We start from the raw sequence: 20859 nt of genomic DNA, 5'->3' as shown, positions 1-20859 counted from the left end.
ACCAGCAAAAGCCCAGGGCGGCTGTAGCCCGGAGGGACAGGGTGTGGTACTGGATGAGGAAGAAATGGGGGCCCCTATGACACACTGGTACAGGGGGTGCTGGGTGGGATGAGATGAGTCAGATTTCTGAAAAACGAAGGGACAGAATTTGATGATGGACTGGACACAGGGAGGAAAGCGAAGGAGAAGGCACCAAGGATGATTCCCAGGTTTCCGAGTGCAGGCTGGAAGGAGGTGTGGTACCCATGTACTTGAGTTTGGTTTTAAACATGAACTTAAGGGGCCTCTGAGACCTCCGTGTGGAAAATGTCAGATTGGAAATATAAATATGACAGCCACAAAAGCCACAGCTATTGGTGAACTCCTTTGGGAAGGGAACGTGGAATGGGAGGAGGAAGTGGCCTGAGACAGACACTAAGTCACACCTGGAGATAGAAGGGCAAGCTGGCGGGGTGCATGGAGCACGGTGAGGAAGAGGAGCTTCAGGAAAGCGGAGAGGAGCAGGGCCAGGGGCCCAGGGGCCTTTCAGGAGAGACTGACCAACAGTGGTGCCCACTAGTATGAGGAAGCCTGAGAGAGGCTAATGCTTCAATGTCACGGAGGTGACAGGTGACTTTGCAGATGATGCCAAACCTGTCTGTGAGAGCTAACTAAAACCACCATTCTAGTTCCTGTGACTCTGCAGACCACAGACACATTGAACCACAGGAAAAATCTGACTGATCCTCAAATGTCTCAACTGGAAATCACTGCACTTTGAAAGTTCAGTAGAAGCAACATTACAGCCCTGTGTCAGCAACGTTAAGATCCTCAAGTGCCTTACAAGCCAAAGCATTAGATTACATGTAGTGTAACTTAAATGTTAATCTGAATATATTCACGTTCTTTCCACAGTGGTAATTCTTGCTAGAATGTGTGGTGCTAATTAATAAAACAGCAGCACTCTCCAACTATTTTCAGTTGGCAGAGCTCACAGCACTGCGTTAGACAGCTGCAGGGGCCCCGGTTACCTCTGGTCGATCTTCCTCTGCTGCAGCACGTCTTTGATGAGGGCCATTCGCACAAGGGCACTGCCGTTAGCGTGGCTCCAGCACCAGAACTAGGAGAGAAGCGGGGTCTTTACTTAACCGGGGAGAAGCAGTGAACATCTGTATCCATGAAACCCAACAGACGTCACTTACTGGCATCCTTCTTCCAACAAAAGAATGGGAAAAGATCTTCAGGTCCTGGTCTGCTAAGGAACTTGGCACTACAAAGTATTCTGGAAGGCTGGAGAGGAGAAAACAAATCATAACATCAGAGCCCGAGCTTTGGGCAGGTAGAGTGTGCTCTGTAGACCTTGTATTTAATTAATGCGCACCCTACTCAGGAGCCATCCGGTGGGTGCTGTGGGTGACACTGATGACCCCAGACATCTCAGTCTAAAACACGTGTGATGTGGTCAATTACCACAAAAATTTTATTTATAGCAGGGGGAAAATCCAAAGGAAGCATTTGAAATATTTTCCAGAATGACTATTACTCAACCATGTATGTAATTTCTGAAAAACATACGCACCTTTGTTCTCTTGACAGGCTATGGGTGAGGGAGCACCAGGCACGCAAAACCAAACCTGGATCAAACTTGACATCTACCAAGAAGCTCAGCTCCCTTCTCAGCCACCTCATCTTCCGTTTCCCAGACCCCAAAGGCAGGCTGACTCTAGGACACTGACTAGATGCAGTTACTTCCAGGCAGGCTCACCCTTTTCTTTGCTCCCATGACCAGGCAGTTGGACAGAGGGAGGCCCAGGCAGGCCCTGTCACGTGCTTCTCAACACGTAACACACCAGCAGGCTGGCCACAAAGGTAAAGTTCAGGGGGAGGCAAAAGAAGACCCAAGCCGCAGGCTCCAAAGCCCCTTCCCCAGCACCGTGCAGTCCTCGTGCTTCCTTCCACACCGTCCACACCACTGCTTACCTCAAACACAGTGAGGACTTTAACGACAAAACATTCCCCCAAATCCGAGAGTCCTAAACAATACTATCAGGCAAAAATTTAAAAACCAATTTCCTGGGCACTCTCGGAGGATTCTAGGAAACCCATTCATTCTGAATACTGGTTAAATAAATAAAGGGAAAAAATAAACACCTGGACCACCTTCCTTATACAAACTGCAGCTCAGGGTACTGAAGAGCTGATGAGAGGAAAGTCTGACGGAACTGGAATATGACCAACAGCAATCCTTAACAAAACAATGCACCCGCGCGATGATCCTCACTCCTGATGAAAACGCTTCTGGCAGCTGAACACACGACACACAAGGGGAGCTCTGCCCCGGAGGGGCCAGGCTGACTGCCGCGGGCCCACGGGTCAGTTGGCATCGCAGTGACCTCCAGACCCCGTGTGATGCAGCGGCAGGTGCACGACGCCACTCAGGGATCATTCCTGCCCCAACCTGGAACCTGAATCTAATTACAGCTGACCCTGCACAATGCCGGGGGTGAGGGGTGCAGACCCTCTGCACGGCTGAAAATCCACACACAACTTAGAGCTGGCCCTCCCTGTATGTGGTTCCTCCGGACCCACGGTTCCACACCTACAGATTCAACTTGTGGGGATGGAGCAATGCTGAAGTATTTACCACTAAGAAAAAACGTGTGTTCAAATCCATGTTGCTCAAGGGTCAGCTGTAATTATTTAAGCCTCTAGAGCTAACGTTTTAGATACAGTAGACAGAGGAACACATTAAAGGACACCACAGGGATAACCCCAGCAACATCTAGAAAGTGACAAAGTCCACAGAACAAATGACCTGGTTCTATCAACAAAAAATGTCAGGTAACAAAGGGATGGGGGAGACTGTCACAGACTAAAAACAGACAGATCAAGCGAATTCAGTGTGACCCTGATCTGAACAAACCAACTCTAAACGACATGTATACGAGATACAAATGCAAATAAACACAGACTAGCTTACTGACAATACTACTGGAATTACCGTCAATTTCTTATAATAGATACTGTCATTGTTATTATGTTAAAAAAAAAGTCCCTATCTTTAAAATAAAATCTTCATTAAAGCGATATTAAAAATAAGTATGACACTAACCACAACCTGAAAGTTATTGAGAGCAGAGTTTGATTACTCTTCACAAGCAGTCACTCCCAGTAAGTAACAGTGAAAGTCGGGCTTACCAAGTGCATATCATATAACCCTCATTAATAGAACAAACTCTCCACCCGGAAGCACCCGTCCTCTTCACTTCTCTGTCCCAGTCTGAGTACGTTTCAAACAGTGGAGTTTTTAGGCTGCTGCCACCACCAGCTCCGAGGCCGCCACCGCCGCCACCTCCCGAGGGTATTCCATTAACTTTGTTGGCTATAAGAAAAAGCAATATTATTCATTTTGTTTCAACAGTCACCGTTCGTCCACCATTCCCTCTCCTCTCTCCATGCCTCCCGTCACAGACATACTCTGATGCGGCACCTTGTCTGTGCCTGTCTCTCATGTCTCTCCGAGACCATCCCACCCTTTCCAGCAGTCCTGAGACCCTGCCGCTCTCAGAACAGCTCATCGTGTCTGGTCCTCGCCCAGCTCCCTCCCAGCTCCTCTGATATTCTGTCCTTTACCAGCTCTGTCTCCAATGCCTTCAATCACCAGCAGGCAAACACGGCAATGAAAAGACTTGCATGTGATCATACTGGACCATTCCAGCCACTACAGGATGCATTTCCCTCCTTCCTTTGACCACCTCCTGAAATGATGGACAATGCCTGCCACCAGTATTTCCATTTATTGTCTCCTTAACTCTCCACTGTCTGCTGTCCCCACCATTCTACGGAAACCATGCACAAGCCTCTCTCATTCCCCTGCCCCAAACTATGGGTCAATCCAAGTCACTGCTAATTTTCTCCACACACTTCGGTTGGAAAGATGAATACAGTCAATAATCACCTCTGTTCTCAAGCCGTGCAAACCCTTCATCTTTCTAATACTGACTTCTCAACCCTTTTCTGTCTGACTCACTGTAAAATTCTTGGTCTCCTATCTCTACTCGATCTGTCTTTGATGAATTCACACGGACTCCTTACACTCCACCAGAGTGCCAGTCCCACCGGAGATTTCGGCCGAGGGCCCAGGCCCGAATTTCCTTAGCGAGGAGCCTTCTCTACTTGAGAAGCACTTCGATCTCCTGGGAGCCTGCCTCCAGCCTCAGGAGGGCCTGCAGAGTGACCAGAGAGAAAGAAGGGGTCCCAGCAGTCAGCCTGGCCACCTGGGGTGACAAATGGCATAACTGTCCCTGGTCCAGTGACACGACATTCTGTTGCACTCAAACCGGCCTCAGCTGCCCCAAGACATTTCCTGTAAACCATGCTTTCATGATACTGACCCGGGCCCCAGTGGTCAATCATGCTCACTTTCCAGCAGAACCCAGGAAACCTAAGTGGCTCTGACGATTATGACCCACTCTCCCCTAACTCCCACTCCCTCTGTAGCCATGAAACCCCTCCTTCATCCTATGAACAGGCCCCTTCCTATAAACTATTTACTAAACCTGGTGCAAGACAGGTACTTCCTGAGAACCTACCATGTGCTAAGGCCTGAAAATGGAAAAATGAGTGAAATTTTATCTTCATTCTGAAAGCACTAACAGAGAGTAGAGGGTGAGTGCAGTGTGGGTCACGGTGCGCTGGGTGTAGGTGGGCGGAGCCAGCGGAATGCAGGAAGCCCCAGGCTGGCTGTGGACAGGCTGGGCCAGGAAAGACTCTTGGCTCAACCACATCTGAGCAGAGTCTGAAGGAATGAGCCAAATGTCGCCAGGTGACCGGTAAGGAGGAGAGAGGCATGCGGGACAGAGCAGAACATAAAGAACGTGGTATAATTGTTTAACATCAAGTAACTAAAGACAGCGAGAGTGTTAAGGATGCACAAGATGGTGGAAGAGAGCCTGGAAAATTAGATGGGGCCTAGACTCTCACTCTGTGCTGCCCAAAACAGTACCCACTAGCCACATGCACTATTTAAACTTAAACTGAAATTAAAATTAAATAAAAATAAAAAATTCAGTTCCTCAGTCGCACCAACCACCTTTCAAGTGCTCAACAGGCACGCGTGGCCTGTGGCTTCTTTCCTGGAGAACGCAGATGACAGGACATCTCCACCACTGGACACTGCCATTCCAGATTCTGCAGGGTCTTAACGTGCCACACTAGGAATCCTGAATTTTATCCTTTAAGTGGCATCAGAATTACTCAGTGATTCTGATTTTAACAGAGCTTGTTAAAAACTAAAATGCTAATTCTCAGCACATATCCTGGAGTGCCACTCCTTCTCAGCACCTTCTCTAGAGTGACAACCACCACAGATGTGCTGGGAACATGGGAGCTGTGATCTCTCCAGAAGGCAGAACCTCCATGGAATTTTCAGGCAGTTCTGACTTTATACACAGTGTTCCAGAGCAGCAGAAAAAGCACAGATAGCTGGTTCAATATTAGAAAATATAAATAATTCATCAAATGACCAAATTAAAGGGGAAAAACTCTCCCAAGTGCAGAAAAATATTTGACAGAGTTCAACATGTGCTCATGATTTTAAAAATCACAAATTTTAGCAAATTAGGAATAAAAGGGAATTTCCTTAACTTGATCAAGGATATTTGTCAGAAACACACAGCAAACGTCATCCTTATAAAACCAGGAACAGAAGGGATGTCTGCCATTACTATTCCACACTCAACAGAGGTCCTCCCACACGAGATGCCCACCACCCGAAAGTGTAAGGAACACACTCAAACTTTTTAAAGTGCCCCTAGCCAGGGGTCCAGAGCTGGGTTCTTCAGTGCCCTGAAGGCACACACTTCAGTAAGCGAGGCCGAGAACACACTCACTGTTTATGAGACTGGCAAAAGTTATAGAGTCTCAGGATGTGACCAAGGATAGATACATTTTTCTGAACATCAAGTGAGAGTCTCCACAGGGTCTTGCATTGTTTGCCATTTCATGCATTTTGCTTGTTCGGAGCCTGTCTGTTTCTCAGCAACCAGGACTGCGCCCTTTACATCTTCTTTGGTGAGGGCTTATTATGGCATTAGAGAGGCTGGACATTTTCATGCTCTGCAGAGTCCCAAAGGCCTAATGCCTGTAAGTGGATTACTAATCGGGGTTGCAGCAACAGACTGGCCAAGCCCTTCATTTTAGGGAGAGCTGATCCCGACAGTCACCCGACGAGGTTTTAGGACATCTCTCCTCAGCAACTGAAATGAAACTGAGCGCTCCTGATCCTCGCTCCTTTCTGCGATACAGGTCAGAGGGCCACTCCCAGCCCGTGCTGAAATTATCTTAGAGGGTTTCCACTGAATTAGCCCCTCCACATTTACAATGGCCTCACGCAACAGTAAACACAAAACAAGAGGTCAACATTCCAAAAGAAAGCTTACCGCTTTGATGATACTGCATAAATTGGAAGTCGTAAAAGGAGAAAAAGGGGAAAGACAGACTGTGATCAATAAGGGGTTCAAGAGAGCCGAGTCAACAAGGTGGCTCCGACAGGGAGACTGGGGCTTTGCAGGGCTGGGGTGGAGCGAGGATGCGCCCTGCTCAAAGCTCCTCCAGGGATTCTGATGCACAAGGCTGCCGCGCTGCTGCTCAAGATACGAGGACCGATCACAACCATTTACAGCTACACTGAAGAGTATTAAAAGAACTGACAAGTAACAAACTTAAAAAAATTTCTACAGTGTCAAATGGATTTTGTTCTCTGTTAGTGGTTTTCAAATAAGCATCTAAAGGAAAATCCAATACCGAGACCTATGTTTAAAAAAGAAGGATAAAATTACAAAATGAAAGAACTCGGCTGAAAATGTGGATTTTCTACTGAGAGTCCGCATTATGACCTGAGACGACGTCACAGCACCCGAAAGCATGGTGTGTATCATGAAGGAGAGCTGCTGGCACCGAGGCCACAGGCCACTGGAGAAGCATAATCTGACATCTCACCAACTTTATAACAGAGCTGGATCCGTAGTTTCTGGACATTATTTATCCAATAATAAGCCAGCTGGGGAAAACTACATCCTTGTGGTTTCTTTCAAGTTAAAAGAGAAAACACAGAATCATAATTCTGGTGTGCACCAGTGCCCCCATGGTGCTGTGCGCACAAGTGCCCCAAAGCCTGCGGGCGCTGTGTGTCTCCCCAGACTGTAGGATCCCCACGGAAGGGCCCGGAGAACTGGAGAGCAGTTCACAGATGGCTTTTTACTCTAGTGATGCCGACTAGAAAAGAAAATCTCAGAAGGCCTAAGGCCACCTAAAAGACTTTTTTCTTAGGAAAGTGCCGGGGACATCCTCTAACTTCAGATCTTATTTGTGGAAACAGCTTTGTCACCTACCTGCCTGCAAAAAGGACTTCTTTAATCCAGCCAATGAATCAAGGTGTCATCCAGAAGTTCAAGGGTGGATTATTGGGCATCTTTCACTCACAAATTAATGAATTCTGACTGCAGTGTGTGGAAATTTCAGGCTTCCTTTGATCTTAAAGATGCAGTTTATGCTTCTGGAACAGCATGGAAGGATATTAAAGGATGTTACCCTATGAGGAATCTTAACAAAACTTTGGCCAAGTGTTATGGTTATGAAGTACCTCTCAAGGAGGAGTCTGAAGGATGTAACATAAAGTGTTCCTGAATATTTTAAGTATTCATTATCAATTGTTATTTTACCTGCAAACACTGTATGAGAAGATACAAGAAGTGACTGACGTGAGTAAGAAAACCCAGTAGTAGAAGAGCTATGGATTGAATAAACTATGTAAAGTATTATCAACCCAGAGATGCCCACGAGGAATGGATGAAGAAAACCATGAGAAGTAACTGAAGCAGGCATCAGGTCACCAAACGCACACGGGAGGTTACTGGATCTGCTGAGCTCAAGTCAGCACATTGTGCAGAACGTGTGCATCTGTGCACCAGACTGCATCGATTTCTACCAGAAAAAAGGTATCAAGAATTGGTCTGTTTCAGGAATAAATTTAAGTGGGAATCAAAGACTCTCTCTTACAACTCTCGTACCAGTTACTTTATTGCAACTCTGGGTGAGAACCTTAATGAAGAGAACCCTGACGATCGCGGCTGGTAGCTTGGTGATGAGCCAAAGGATTATTCACTTAACTCCTAGTACAGGATCTACAAGACTTTATTTTTAGACAGTAAGTGAGTTTTCTTCATATAAAGATATAAACTTAAAATATTAGTTGTATTGTTCAAACCTAAGTCATAACTTAGTTACATTTTGATAAGAAAAATTAAATTACAAGTATTTTGTTATCCAATTTCTATAAATATAGCACCGTAAGATAAAAACTATGACTTTCACATATCATCTCTATGGTGTTCACAAGTACCTGTTAAAGGAGTGAAGATGTACTTATACCAAATGCATCTACAGATACTACGTACTGTTCCTACATTTTAACGTATTTACAATATAGTGATACTGGGATAAACTTCTATTATACAGATTATTTAAATTACTACCCATGTTTTGAGGTAACAAAATGTAAAAGATCAATAAAATTAGTAATTTATAAGATCCACAATCAGTTCATGCTGGAGTGAATGGACATTTCATTCTCAACATGTGACTGATACATCTTTCTTCCTTAAAGAGCGGGACAGCACGTGACTCAGCAGGCCAGTCAGCGTGCGGTCACTAACCTGCAAGGGGGTAATACGAGACATGATCTCATTGTTTTTCCTCTATCCTTTTAAGAGACTTGTTAAAAAAAATAGTTGATCAAAATGACATTTGTATACAAAAAGAAAGCAGAGAAGTACATGATCGCTGGGAATTTTCCTTGGTGATACCATCGCTGACATAGATATGTGCACAGAACTATTTTACTTTTATAAAAACTGTTTAAAGTCTACCTGTCCTTTGGGCAAATGCTCAGCTTCCTTTCATGATTCTTACTCAGAAATATAAAGTCATCATTTTGACAATCTTAACGAAGTGCGCTAAAGTTTAACTACTTCAGCTTTTGCATAAAATCCCACCTTGCCAAAAAAGATTATGCATTTCAACTACCTTTGAATTTTCTGCCACTTTTCTTAAAAGATTACTTTAACTTAAGCTACCAATTAGAGGGAGGGGGTGAGGGAGACATATCTTCCTTCATCTTAAAATATGAGCCGGTGACTGCAGGTGAAATATCTGAAATGACTCTCACAAGCTTATGTTTACAGTCCACTTTTTAAGAGATAATCTGACAAATACTGTCTCCTTTAGTAATAAAGAGCTTACTTCTCTTAACAGTTATGAAGCTAATAATTCTACAATCATTAAAGCTCATGTACTTGGAGGCTTCTGATAAAACATAAGAATAAAATGTATACAATGTAAAGTTAGTCACAATATTTAATATTTTCATATTTACCTGAATTGTGGTATTTTTTCCCAACATATTCAAATGCAAAGAGTAGCTGGAGGTCTGTTGGCTGGGAATAATGAGCTATTGCAAGGCATACCTAGGAAAAATTCTACATTTAGAATTGATTTTAACACACTTAGTTAAATGAAATGTACAACAAGGCCTTGAGCACTGGGAGCATCACTCTGGGGCAGTGATTACAGATATTTTACTTGTTTTCCTGGTGACCTAGAACAGGACAGAGCTTCTGAAGGCCAGGTATCTCATTAAATGTCGTGCCCCAAGACACTGTTTAATCTTTAGTGAGTACATGGTTAAGTATTCAGTAAGTGTTTGCTGAGTTGAATTTTAACAGGAAAGTAATTTTATTCAGATAAGCAAAACTTGGAAACTAACGAAGCATTCTCCAAAAGGGCAGTGACATATCCATTCCTAAAAAAAGAAAGAAAAGTTTCATTTTTGGTGGACTGCAATGATTTAATACTAGCGATTTGGAGGCCTTAAGGTAAGGTATGAAATTTTAATGTTCATACCCCATGGATTAAAAATCTAAACTTAACATAAAAGCTGCAATTTTATTTTATTTTATCTTTTACAAAAGATAAAAATTAGAAAGAACCCCAAAAGTACATGGGTGGCTCAAAGTAGTACATCAAAACAAACAAAAAAACCCCAAAAACAACAACAAAAAAACTGTGTTTAAGTAAAATGGTTTGAGATAAGGCCTTTGGAATCAAGCAGATCAGGGCCTGAATCTGAGCTCTACGAGCCGCTTGTCACACGCCTTGGGCAGTCAGTTCACCTCCTGGAGCCCGGTTTGCGCAGCTGTGAAACAGAGGTGGAAGGTACTGCCTAGGGCTGCGATGGGGATGAACAGTCCCAGTGTGGGCCTGGCTAGTCTCTGGAGGAGCTCCACACATGGAAATGTGGTTGCTATTGCTCCCAACTGCTGTTGGACAGAAGGAAGGGTTGTGTCTAAGCTTACAAAGCCCTGGACTAGACTATGGGAGAAAATTCTCTTCAATGAGCAAAGAAGAAAGAAGAAATTGAAGACACATGCAAGGAGAGGCTAACAGACGATCTTACTTTAAAAGATTAAATATTTAGAATAAAAAGCATTAAGCCAGAATGATACATTTTTGACAGTGAGCAAGCAAGAAAAGTTTAGTTGTTAGTTCAAGTCAATTTAGTGGTGTCTGGGCAGGGGTGGGGGGTTGATGCCAATTCTATTAACCGGTACATAGATGTCAGCTGGTTGTTTAAAATAAAATTTAAAAGTCTTCTATAGAATAAATGTTCCCTGTGTTACCAAATTAAAGCATACAACTAAGAGAACAGAGTTATCATTAGTTTTAGTTTTGACTAAAGACAACAACAAAAGCTCCTTGAAAGTCACGTAACATCTTGCTCATCTTAATGTCTACAGGAAAGCGTTCTATGAGAGCCCCACTCAGGAAACTTAGGAGACAGTGATCTCCCTTCCTGGCCCGTCTGTTCAACAGTCTTCTCTAAAGCACTTCTTCCACCACTGAAATCTACACCTGAAAAGAGTCCTCATCGCGTCCTACTCCTCTGGGCCTCACATTTAGTTTATAAGCTCTGTTGCCCTTTTCTCAAGATCTTCTTTCACTTTCGACCCATTTTTCTGCATTACACAGCCACGTCCTTAAGCCACACTCGCTTGATGACATCTCGGTGGGCTTCCCTACATTCTAAAAAAAAAAAAAAAAGGAAGAAAAGAAAAGAAATCCATGCTTAAGAATTCTCCTCTGGAGATGACATTTTGACCAACAACTTTGTTCTCCGGGTAATCTGCTATGGTGCCCAGATACTTGCATAACAAATGAAATCTTATTCCTGACTCTTCCCCAGACCGGATCTCCTCTACCAGACCATCCTTTTCCTTCCCACAATCCCTCAGGAATCTCTAGTCAGAGAACACATGTTGGCGCACCTTCTGTCTGACTTAGTCCTGGCCACCTCGGCCACACTCTGCTTGGGAAAAGAAACCCTTCTCCACTGCCCAGCCAACCACGTTCTCTCTGAAACTGTCATCTCTGTTCAATGCTCATCTCTTCACAAGCCTTCCTAGACTGAGGAGCCAGCTTCATGGTACTGACTGCAGAAATCTTTCTGTTCTCTCTGAATGACAGCAGCTCCAATGTAAAGTCTCCCTTTAGTTATCTGTGCTTTCACAGCTGTACTTTACAGGTGTTCACACAATAGTTGTGACTGTGGACAAAAAGGAGGACACAGGGGTTCTCTGTTTTTCTTCCACCATTAACTTCAATTCCCCAAGGGTAGACACCACATGTCTCATTTACTCAACAGATACTTACTAAGCCTCCACCGTGTCCTAAGCCCTGGGGCTGCAGGGGTGAACAAAATGGACATACATCCCTGTTCTCATTAAGCTTACATTCTACCGAGGAAGACAGACACTATAAACAAGATAAACAAGAAAAACTATAGTAAATTAGAGAATTTAAGTGCTACAGGAGAAAACACACATCCAGCAAGAAAGAGGATATGAAGTGTTACGGTGAGGGAAGAAGAGAGTCGGTTAATAACTTGGAGAAGGAGACCAGGAAAGACCTCTCTGCACAGACCTGAGTAAAGTCCCGAAGACCTCTGCATTTCTGCCATCTCTTCGGTAGCTTTCTGCAGATGCTTTGTGCCTAACAGCAGCTGCACTAAAAATACTAGTTAGCAAAATTAGTTCCTAATATACTCAGGAAAATGCTCCAAGCCGATAATACTAGATACCACTTTCTCTATGACATTTAGAAAGCAGTCATGGGCCTTGCTTACACAAAAGCAATCCACAGATCATTGATGATGGAGTATGTTTTTTATGGCCACAAAGCAAAAACAAACAAAGTCTATCTGTTGGGCAAAAGCCAACATTGCCCGTTTCTAAAAAGCCTTTAAAAATAGCACAACATCACATTTATAAAGGTTAGGAAATAAATGAGTTTATCTAAGAACATCCAAATTTAAAGAAGACTAAAAATATTGTGAAACAAACTCACTTTAATCACTTGCACGGTGGTTGGTTTGGGGGGAAGAGGACACAGCCTGAACTAAAGCTGTTGTTCAGCAGTGTAACTACAAGCTCGTATGACTTATCACGTACCCTGAGCAAGGGGTATCTTTGGGGACCCAGACAAAGGCACGCACAACTTGTGTCATCTGGGTTACATTCATGCTGTCACTGTAGGACACTTCGAGAACAAAAAGAAAGCCAGGAGTTCTCTTCCTTGAGCTTTTTCATACACACTATTTGAAAAGCCTATGCCCACAATCCTAGGTTCCATCACTAACCGTTTAAGAGACTTAAAAAAGTAGGTCTTATTTTTATGTAAAATTATTCTAATTTTGTAATGTATTCCCTAAGCACTGAAATATTTCAGAAGAACTCTACATCTTTAAAAACTGCCCCTGAAATACTTCATTTACCCTGGCTGTCACAGGAAATGAAGAAACTCTTGGTATCAAAGACATTAAATTATGGTAAATACTTTATTGGAGGAAAAAAAAGTAATCTACTTTTGAAGCGATTTTTGGACCATGGCTGACACTCTTGTCTGGACAGAAGCCACAAGTACCCACAGCTGGTGGTTCCTCCTCGCAGACCAGCTGGGGGGCAGCACTGGAGAAGCTCAAACCACGTTCAGTTCGAGCACTCGGGCAAACAGAACTGGTTTCCTATATTTCTGTGGTCTGAAAGCCACCATGGAATAAGTCGCGGATTCAAGGCAAAAATGACAATTCAGAAAAGGCCAGCTTGTTCTTTAAATAGATGAGTTGAATTTTCACTTTTAGAAAGTACGCCTGAGCAAGTGGTTCACAACCAAATAATTTGAGAATAAAGTGGAGACAAATGGCATGTATTTTACTTACCATCTTTATATATATATAACATTCATATATACATGTATCTTTTTATAAGTGATAAATCACAAACAATTTTTTGCCCCTCAGTTTCAAGCAAAAGTTCTTCAAAAGGAAATGGTGGCTCAAAGTTGCTTTGAGGCTAGATGTCCAACTCTAGATATCCAAATTCCTTTTATCTTTAAGCAGACTTTCCCCAAATATCCTTCTTTACTCATGACAGCCCAAGGATAATTAGGATGAATGCTAAGGAATCCAGCAGCAGAGTCATCTGATTCCGTCATAATACTATTTAGGAGATACCAGGTAGACTACCAGAAGGCTTTGCAGCAGTATTTAACAAAATGTGAACCAATTTAGCACGTCAAGATTTCACAATTCAAACAGGAATATAACTGCATTCAGTATTTCCAAAAATAATCAATGGTTTACCCACCAGAGAACTCGGAACATGGACCTGGTCATTTTAAATCTATTTATAAAAATCAAAGCATTTCCAGAGAAAACGTTGTATTCAAAATTTCTGGGAGGTAAAGTCAAGCTGTAACTTTCCAACTGTTACCTAACTTTAGATGAAAACTTTCACTCAAAATAAAAGAGTATGCTAGAACATCATTTAACTCATGAAGCCATGAAGCTTTGGCAGCCATACATGACTTAACCCTCTGTATTTGAAAACATGTCAATCAGAGTAAAATATCTCCATTTATATTCTTTTTTTTTTAAATTGAAGTATAGGTAGTTACACTGTGTCAATTTCTGGTGTACAGCGTAATGTCTTCTTTTATATTCTTAATGCCTGTATTGCCCCCCTTATGGCTGTACAAAAACAAAAAGAGTGTTTCTTTTCGGTCTGAGGTAACTGCTTTTTATATTTTAAGACAGTAGGGAAAGGATTTTTGCCACAAACTTGGTCTTGGGAAAGAACATAAGAAACTGGACCAGCCTAGCGTGTCTTGTGTAGACAGCTCAATAAGGCCCACTGTAACACTTAACAGCAACAACACATAAGGATATTCTGAATTTCCAGAGTACTTTTTACCTCTTTCACTCATTTGGAAACTAATCTTTTATGTTGCTACTTTGTACTGCTATTTAATTTTCATTTGTTCATGTTTATCTCCTCAACTAAACTTAGCACATTGCCTCACACATCAAAAGTGACCAATGAGTATTCTAGATGGCACCAGAATGAGCCAAATAATCATGATTTCCAGTTACTAAGATATAGCAGAGAATAGCAGAGATGTAAATTTTCTGAAAGAACCAAACTGGGCCACTGTATCAATTTCTTACTTAAAAAATATCCTGTCCTAACTCAGTCTCATCAGATCTATGGTGTCCTCTATTCTTGAGATGCTACCCATTCTAAAGTAAACCTTTTCATAAGCGGAGTCCTGATGCTTTGATTAAATTATAACCATATTTAAGTTCAAAAAAGTAACCTGGCTCAACTGTTTTACATACAGTCTGCTACCTAATTAATTTCTGAAGTCTTTCTATATAAGAATAGGCATCTCAAATTAGTAAAATGCCAAAATAACAAACTGCAGAACTGAACAGCTGAAACGGGCCTTCAAAGTCTTCCAGCTGAATTCTCCACACCACAGCATGCAGACAGATGGTCACGTAATCTACTTGACAACTTTCAGCTGTGGATCCCACCATCACTCTGCTATGTAACCTAGTTGCAATGGTCAGGCATTTTTAGATATTCATCTCATGTTTGCCCTTCTGTGAAGAAACTGTTGACTCTAGTTCTAAAAATAAATCGATCACTTCCTCACCAAAGTATATGAAGACAGCTGCCTTAAGATCTTTCTGACAGCTTCGTTTGTTATCAACAGAACATTCACTATAGTAAGTCTCCTGACCATGGAACACAAAGGCACCACTTTTGGTGGTACAAAAGCTCCCTCACTGCCTCCCTGTGCCCAGTATAGGAGAGCAGGCTTCCCCTGGAAATTCTGTTCTTATTCTCTGCATCTGCTGCACCAGAGACTGGCCCAAGGGGCATCAGGACCATCAGCTTCACTCCTCTGCTAACACCAAAATGTGGAACCCAAGAAGTAGGAATTTCTGCCTTTGAATCTTACTCCATGAGTTTGCAATAAATGTTGCCCGGAAGGCAGGGGGAAAACAAGCCAATTAAAAAGTCCTTAGCTTTTAGCTGCCCTTGTGGAATATCAAATTATTAATTCACGAAAATTTCTTTAAAGCACTAATAACTATTAGGCCCCTACAATTACATAGCCCTTATGTAACCTAAGTCTGGCTTTTAGTTTGTTGATAAAATTCTGAGGTACAGAATTAAAAGTCTTACCAAACCTCAATTACAGTATATCACCATCTTTTCAATCTTTTTAACCCGGGGGGGAGGAAAAAAAGCCAGTAATGGTCTTAATGTAAAAGACATCCATGATAGTTTTTCATATTTTAGGAGCTGATAAAAAAAATTATGTAGAATACTTTAAAGCAGCCATAAACTAGTCCAAGGAAATAGTTCTATTAACATTCCCAGCTTTGACTTTACATAAGGAGATATCAAATAACTTCCCCTAAAAAACCCAAAAAAACAAAAAACTGAGCAAGTGAGAAATGAGAACTTCCATATAGAGCTGCAACTGGCAAACACAGTGTAAAATCCAGGACCTGATAAAACTTAACAGGATTACCTTTTTGGCACTTTCAGGACCTGATTCATCGAAGCGAAATCTGACAATTCTGAAATCTTTACAGTAAATAATCAATTCTGTTGGATTAAATTTCAGTTTCTGGTTTGGGCCTAGGACTTTCTGCTTCCTCTTGTGGTCATTCACTGAAAAAGAAAAAATAAAAATTTCTTTCTGCTTACTCACTCTGCTTTTAGTAAACTTTAACAAATTCTTACTGAAAACAACTGGAAGGTCATCCACCACCTAAGTACCGCTTCTCTGGAATGTTTCACACTTGTATGTAATTCCCAGAACTTTTGGGGGTCAGTTTTAACTTTGCTTTTGACAATATTAAAGGTATTTTTTTGCACAAAACCACCACCTCTACATTTAGTGATCAAAATTTTAACTAAAAAGAAGACAAATACTAGAAAATATAAAATCCCATACATTCTATATCCCCATTTAAAAATAATTTATTAATTTCATTTTCATTACTTTTCCTGGAATTTAAAAAAAAAAAAAAGGGAAAAAACCAGAAATAAAATTCCAACCCAAGTATTTGAGGTATGACTCTTAAAGCAATAATTCCAGAATAGAACCAGCTTTTATGGACTGAGTAAGGAGTAATAACATACCCGTGACTATCTGCTCAATACATGTTAAAGGGACGTCATGTTCACCAAGAAGAAGGTTTCTGTAATGGAATTTCTGAAACAAAAAAGCATGTTCATGTTAATTCTTTTCCCAAGAACTTCATGTAATACGAGCCTTACTTTTAAGTGTGATGAGAAACTGCGACTGTTATCTCTAAAAAGAACAAAAAGCTTTTTGCCTGTGCAGCTCTGACAACTCTAAGGATGCAGGATGATCAAGCAGACTTCAGTAGTACAGTAAGGAGGAAGAAAGACACATGCTGTGTTCACATTCTCTCCACCTTTTACCCCACACTTTAAAAAACAAAATTAGGCCAAATTACACACTGCAGTATCGTTATAACATACTAGATGTGTAATATACTGCCAATCACTTCATAGGCAAACATTTGCATTTCTAGTTCTGGTTAAACTGTCATTAAAATAATAAAGAAAATGCGGCTCCTAAGTCATCAGATTTTAATGGGTAAAATCATGGCTCAATTTTTACACTGGGGATTTTAAAGCAGAAAATAACTCTTTAGAGCAGAAAGTCTACTAGAAATAAAAATCTTGAGGCAAACTACAGCTTATTTTTTAAATCCATTTTTTATACACATTTTCACACTAAGGACAACACAGTTGATGCTATCAGCCTTCTGTTGGTAGGGCACTGGTTTAATTTTTCCTACTAGTGATATTGGACTTAAGCTATTCCAGGTGTATGTGTCTCATTTACAGTGAAATCTGGGGCCAAAGATCAAAATGAAGCTAAAAACAAAGGGAAAACCCCGAGTCCACAGTCAAATAAGTTGGTGTCACTACATACCAGGTATCTGCAAATGCCTTAAATTTAGTCTAAATACAACTACAGGAGATGGCACTAGACTGAAATACACGTATCCACAATTAGACACTTGAAGCAAAAGTTTAGAATTAATATCCAAATACTTAATTAGAAAACAATTACCACTATAAATAAAGGTCTAGGGGGTAAAAGTGTGTAACACTTTACAAATTGAAATGAAAAATAAGTTGAGGGAAAGTCCAGGATTTTTAAGTTAGTGAAACGAATGACTGAACTTTTAAAAAACCAAAGTTATATGGATCTGTTGTTTTCCAGTAAGAATATAAGATAGCAAGAGTTATTAAAGAAAACCTTTATCAATATTTTTCTCCATTCTAACTGTACTAGAAATTTGAAATGATAATTTGATTTTTTTGAAAAATACTAGTTAAAAATACTATAAAATGTAAAATGTGCAGCATTTATGAGATTATTTGCTATATAATTAAGTACTTCTCTTAATGACTAGTACAAAAGGTATCTTTTTTTTGATGAGTAGGTTAAAAGATTTAGAAGAAAGGAAATAAGAAGTCTTATTGAAAAGGATATATAAGCAAAGATCACAGAGGATAAACAAAGCAAGGTGACTTAAAACTATCTCACTAATTGTGCTCAAGTCTCATCATTCTCCTTGAGCTTCATTTTGAATTTTACTATAATACATTCCAACTTTATATTAATCACTGATTAATAATTTTATTGTAATGTTTCCATATCTATGCTTTATGGAATAATATATACTGATTAAAGTCAAGAGCCTTGATTCAATTAAGCAGCATACAAATAAAACATACCTGCAGTGGCATTGGGTCATCTGTAATAAAGGAAATTTTGAAGTTACTGCATATCAGTTTCCCCCACAAATCGTACTGACTTGTGTCCGATGCAATGCATTTTCTCACAAAATTGACTTCATTTACGACGATTTCTCCTTTACAAAAAGAAACATATCATTGTGTGAGCTACAACCACACCACAAAAGGCCATCAGTCACTGTGTGACCTAGAAGGAAGGTTTCATGGTGATAAGAATAAACACTGAAGGCCCCCAGGTCCAGGAGCGCCTTTGTCCTCACAAGAGTAACAGCCCCAGCGAGGCACTTGCTCTTTTGTGAGATACAGAAACAGAAGCACAAAGCTTGAAGATGAGATGGTTCAACCAGAGGGGCTGAACAGGGGCCTGTACGCCTTACTACTACGCTCTGCTGCCTCTTGTTATGTATTTACCGAAAGGAAATCCAGAGAAGAAATAAACACCACCGTCGAGTTTCTACTTGACGGACTGTTTGTATTTTACTAACATGAGACTTGATTTCCCAAACCAATGTCTTCGATTCCTTTTGTAAGGGATGAGAAACAGTTCAGGGTTAACCTCACAATTACTAATGAAATTTATTTATTTAAAAATATATTCCATAAAGCCAAATTGAATTTCCCTCTGTACTCAAATTATAACTTAGTTGGCAATAAAACTTTAAAATAGTTTTAGAGTTAAAAGGGAAGATTAAAGAAATAAATATAAGAAACCAAAAGTTACCATGTTCTTTAAAAAGAATAATTTTCTATAACTGATTTAAAGCTCAGTCATCATTAATCCTTAACTTCAAGTACTAAAATGCAACCAGACCTAGGGACATTTGTAAGCAATCAGTCTCCAGGGGCAACGGTAGAAAAGTCAGCGTTCTGATCTACCCTACCTACTTCTCTCAGTACAGGAACCTTCCACAGTGACGGACAGAACCTGTTTGCTGACAAGCCCCCAACACCCACCAATCTGTAGATGGAACTAGAGTCTCAATATAATCCCCTCTCTTAATTAAAACGTTATGATAAATTTGAATTGCAAAAATAACTTTTATTCAAAGTTCTTAAAAATGCACAAGACTAGTCTTAAGAATCCTAACCTAACACCTACTTGGGGATGAAATTCAAATTCTCGGCTCAAAGCAACAGAGTCCCTTTCCCCTCTGAAGACAAGCGTTCTTCATGTGGCCACCAGGCCTGGTACTTCCACCACTGTCCTCCCACCCTCATTCTCCAGCCACAGGGGCCTTTTAACCCCTCTCAGGGGCACAACTGCTTCCATTCATGGGGTCTCTGCACATGTTGTGCCATTGCCTGGAATATTCCTTCCTTCTCCCTTGGCCCAATCACTTTCTCAGGAATGCCTTAAAACAAAACAAAACAAAACAAACCCTCTGTGCCCAGATGAACTCCCTCAATCACAGCATCATTTACCTGTAATTCCTGGCATTTATCACAGCTGCACTTACGTACACTGCGTAACATCTTAAATCGGTGCCCATCTCACACACTCCACGAGCGTGGAAGATGGACAGATTTCTCCTCAGCTGACATTCTAGTTACGCTCAGCATGTGGCAGGTGCCTGCTACCACATGAGTGCTCACCACCTGAGGGTCGCAAGCACTTCACTGCTCCGGGTTCGCCAGACCACCACTGCCAGCTGAGCAGAAGCTGGACCAGACAGACAGAAACCAGTCATTTAACGTGGCCAAACAGCCAGGAGAGTCAGAAGATCAGTGCCAGGTGGTAAACTTACGTGAAGTCAGAAAAATGTCACAGAGTCACTCCTGCTTGCCCACCACATGCACAGAGAGCTGTAAAGACTACTAGGGGGAGTGTGTCAATGTTTTCCTAGCTGATTATTTCAACAAAAACCCATAAGCTAAGAAAGGCAGGTAAGGGACTTGGACCCAAAGAGGTTCGGTCACTTTCCTAAGGTCTTAAATACAGTGACAAGTACATTTGGAACTTACAAGTAAGTGTTCTGATTTCAAATCTAATACTTGTTTCTCTATACTTACCTAGAACTAAATGAACTTTATTGAGATGCAGCAGGTAACAAAACTGAATTAAAGACTCAAAGTACTAGGCTTAACTGGATTATAACAATAAAATATTTTAAATGACAAAAATATACATCGAAACTCATCAAATAATTCAAATACATAAAATTTAAATCTTCTATAACTCCCTGGACACAATGTTTACCAACTGCCATATCAGAATCAGGCTACCGAAAACTCAACCCTCTTCTCCCCATCAGAAAATCCTAGCTACCAGTTTTAAGAGGGCCCTTAACTTGAAGTGGGATGGGGGAACAGGACTAACTAAATGAATCATTCCCACTTCAGGCAGTTTGAGGACACACTCTTGCAACACTGACTTCTTTATACCAAAACTACTGTCTCGCTAAGTAAACCTACATCACTTCATGCTGTGCTCCTGTCCTTAACTAGCCGATTCATCCAAAGACTCTCAAAACAATGCTACAGAAATGCACCCAGTTAGCACTTATGATTCATACATATTTCTTCTGTGTATTATACTCAAAAAAAGTTTACTTAAAAAAAAAAAAAGCCATACCAAAGGATTTGAGGTTCCTGAGAAAGGGAGCAGGGG

At 41.2% G+C, this 20859-nt stretch overlaps 1 protein-coding gene across 2 annotated transcripts in view; it reads right to left on the bottom strand.

The window, feature by feature from the left end:
- MTMR10 (myotubularin related protein 10) overlaps nucleotides 1-20859 on the bottom strand; it is a 45169-nt gene that overhangs the window by 14764 nt on the left and 9546 nt on the right. The window contains exons 3-9 of one of the 2 annotated variants that reach the window (XM_074354126.1): nucleotides 18231-18367; nucleotides 16593-16665; nucleotides 15976-16118; nucleotides 9413-9503; nucleotides 3178-3361; nucleotides 1182-1269; nucleotides 1011-1099 (exon numbers count right to left, since the gene is read on the bottom strand). In XM_074354126.1, coding sequence (XP_074210227.1) covers nucleotides 1011-1099; nucleotides 1182-1269; nucleotides 3178-3361; nucleotides 9413-9503; nucleotides 15976-16118; nucleotides 16593-16665; nucleotides 18231-18367 — 805 coding nt within the window. Of the gene's footprint in view, nucleotides 1-1010; nucleotides 1100-1181; nucleotides 1270-3177; nucleotides 3362-3612; nucleotides 7362-9412; nucleotides 9504-15975; nucleotides 16119-16592; nucleotides 16666-18230; nucleotides 18368-20859 lie in introns of those variants that run through there. The other variant, XM_074354127.1, reaches the window with a different exon arrangement.

This window comes from Camelus bactrianus, chromosome 27 (assembly GCF_048773025.1).
Source record: "Camelus bactrianus isolate YW-2024 breed Bactrian camel chromosome 27, ASM4877302v1, whole genome shotgun sequence".
Classification (NCBI taxonomy): Eukaryota; Metazoa; Chordata; class Mammalia; order Artiodactyla; family Camelidae; genus Camelus; species Camelus bactrianus.
Note: the sequence above shows the minus strand (reverse complement) of the source record. Positions and strands in the feature narration are given on the sequence as shown.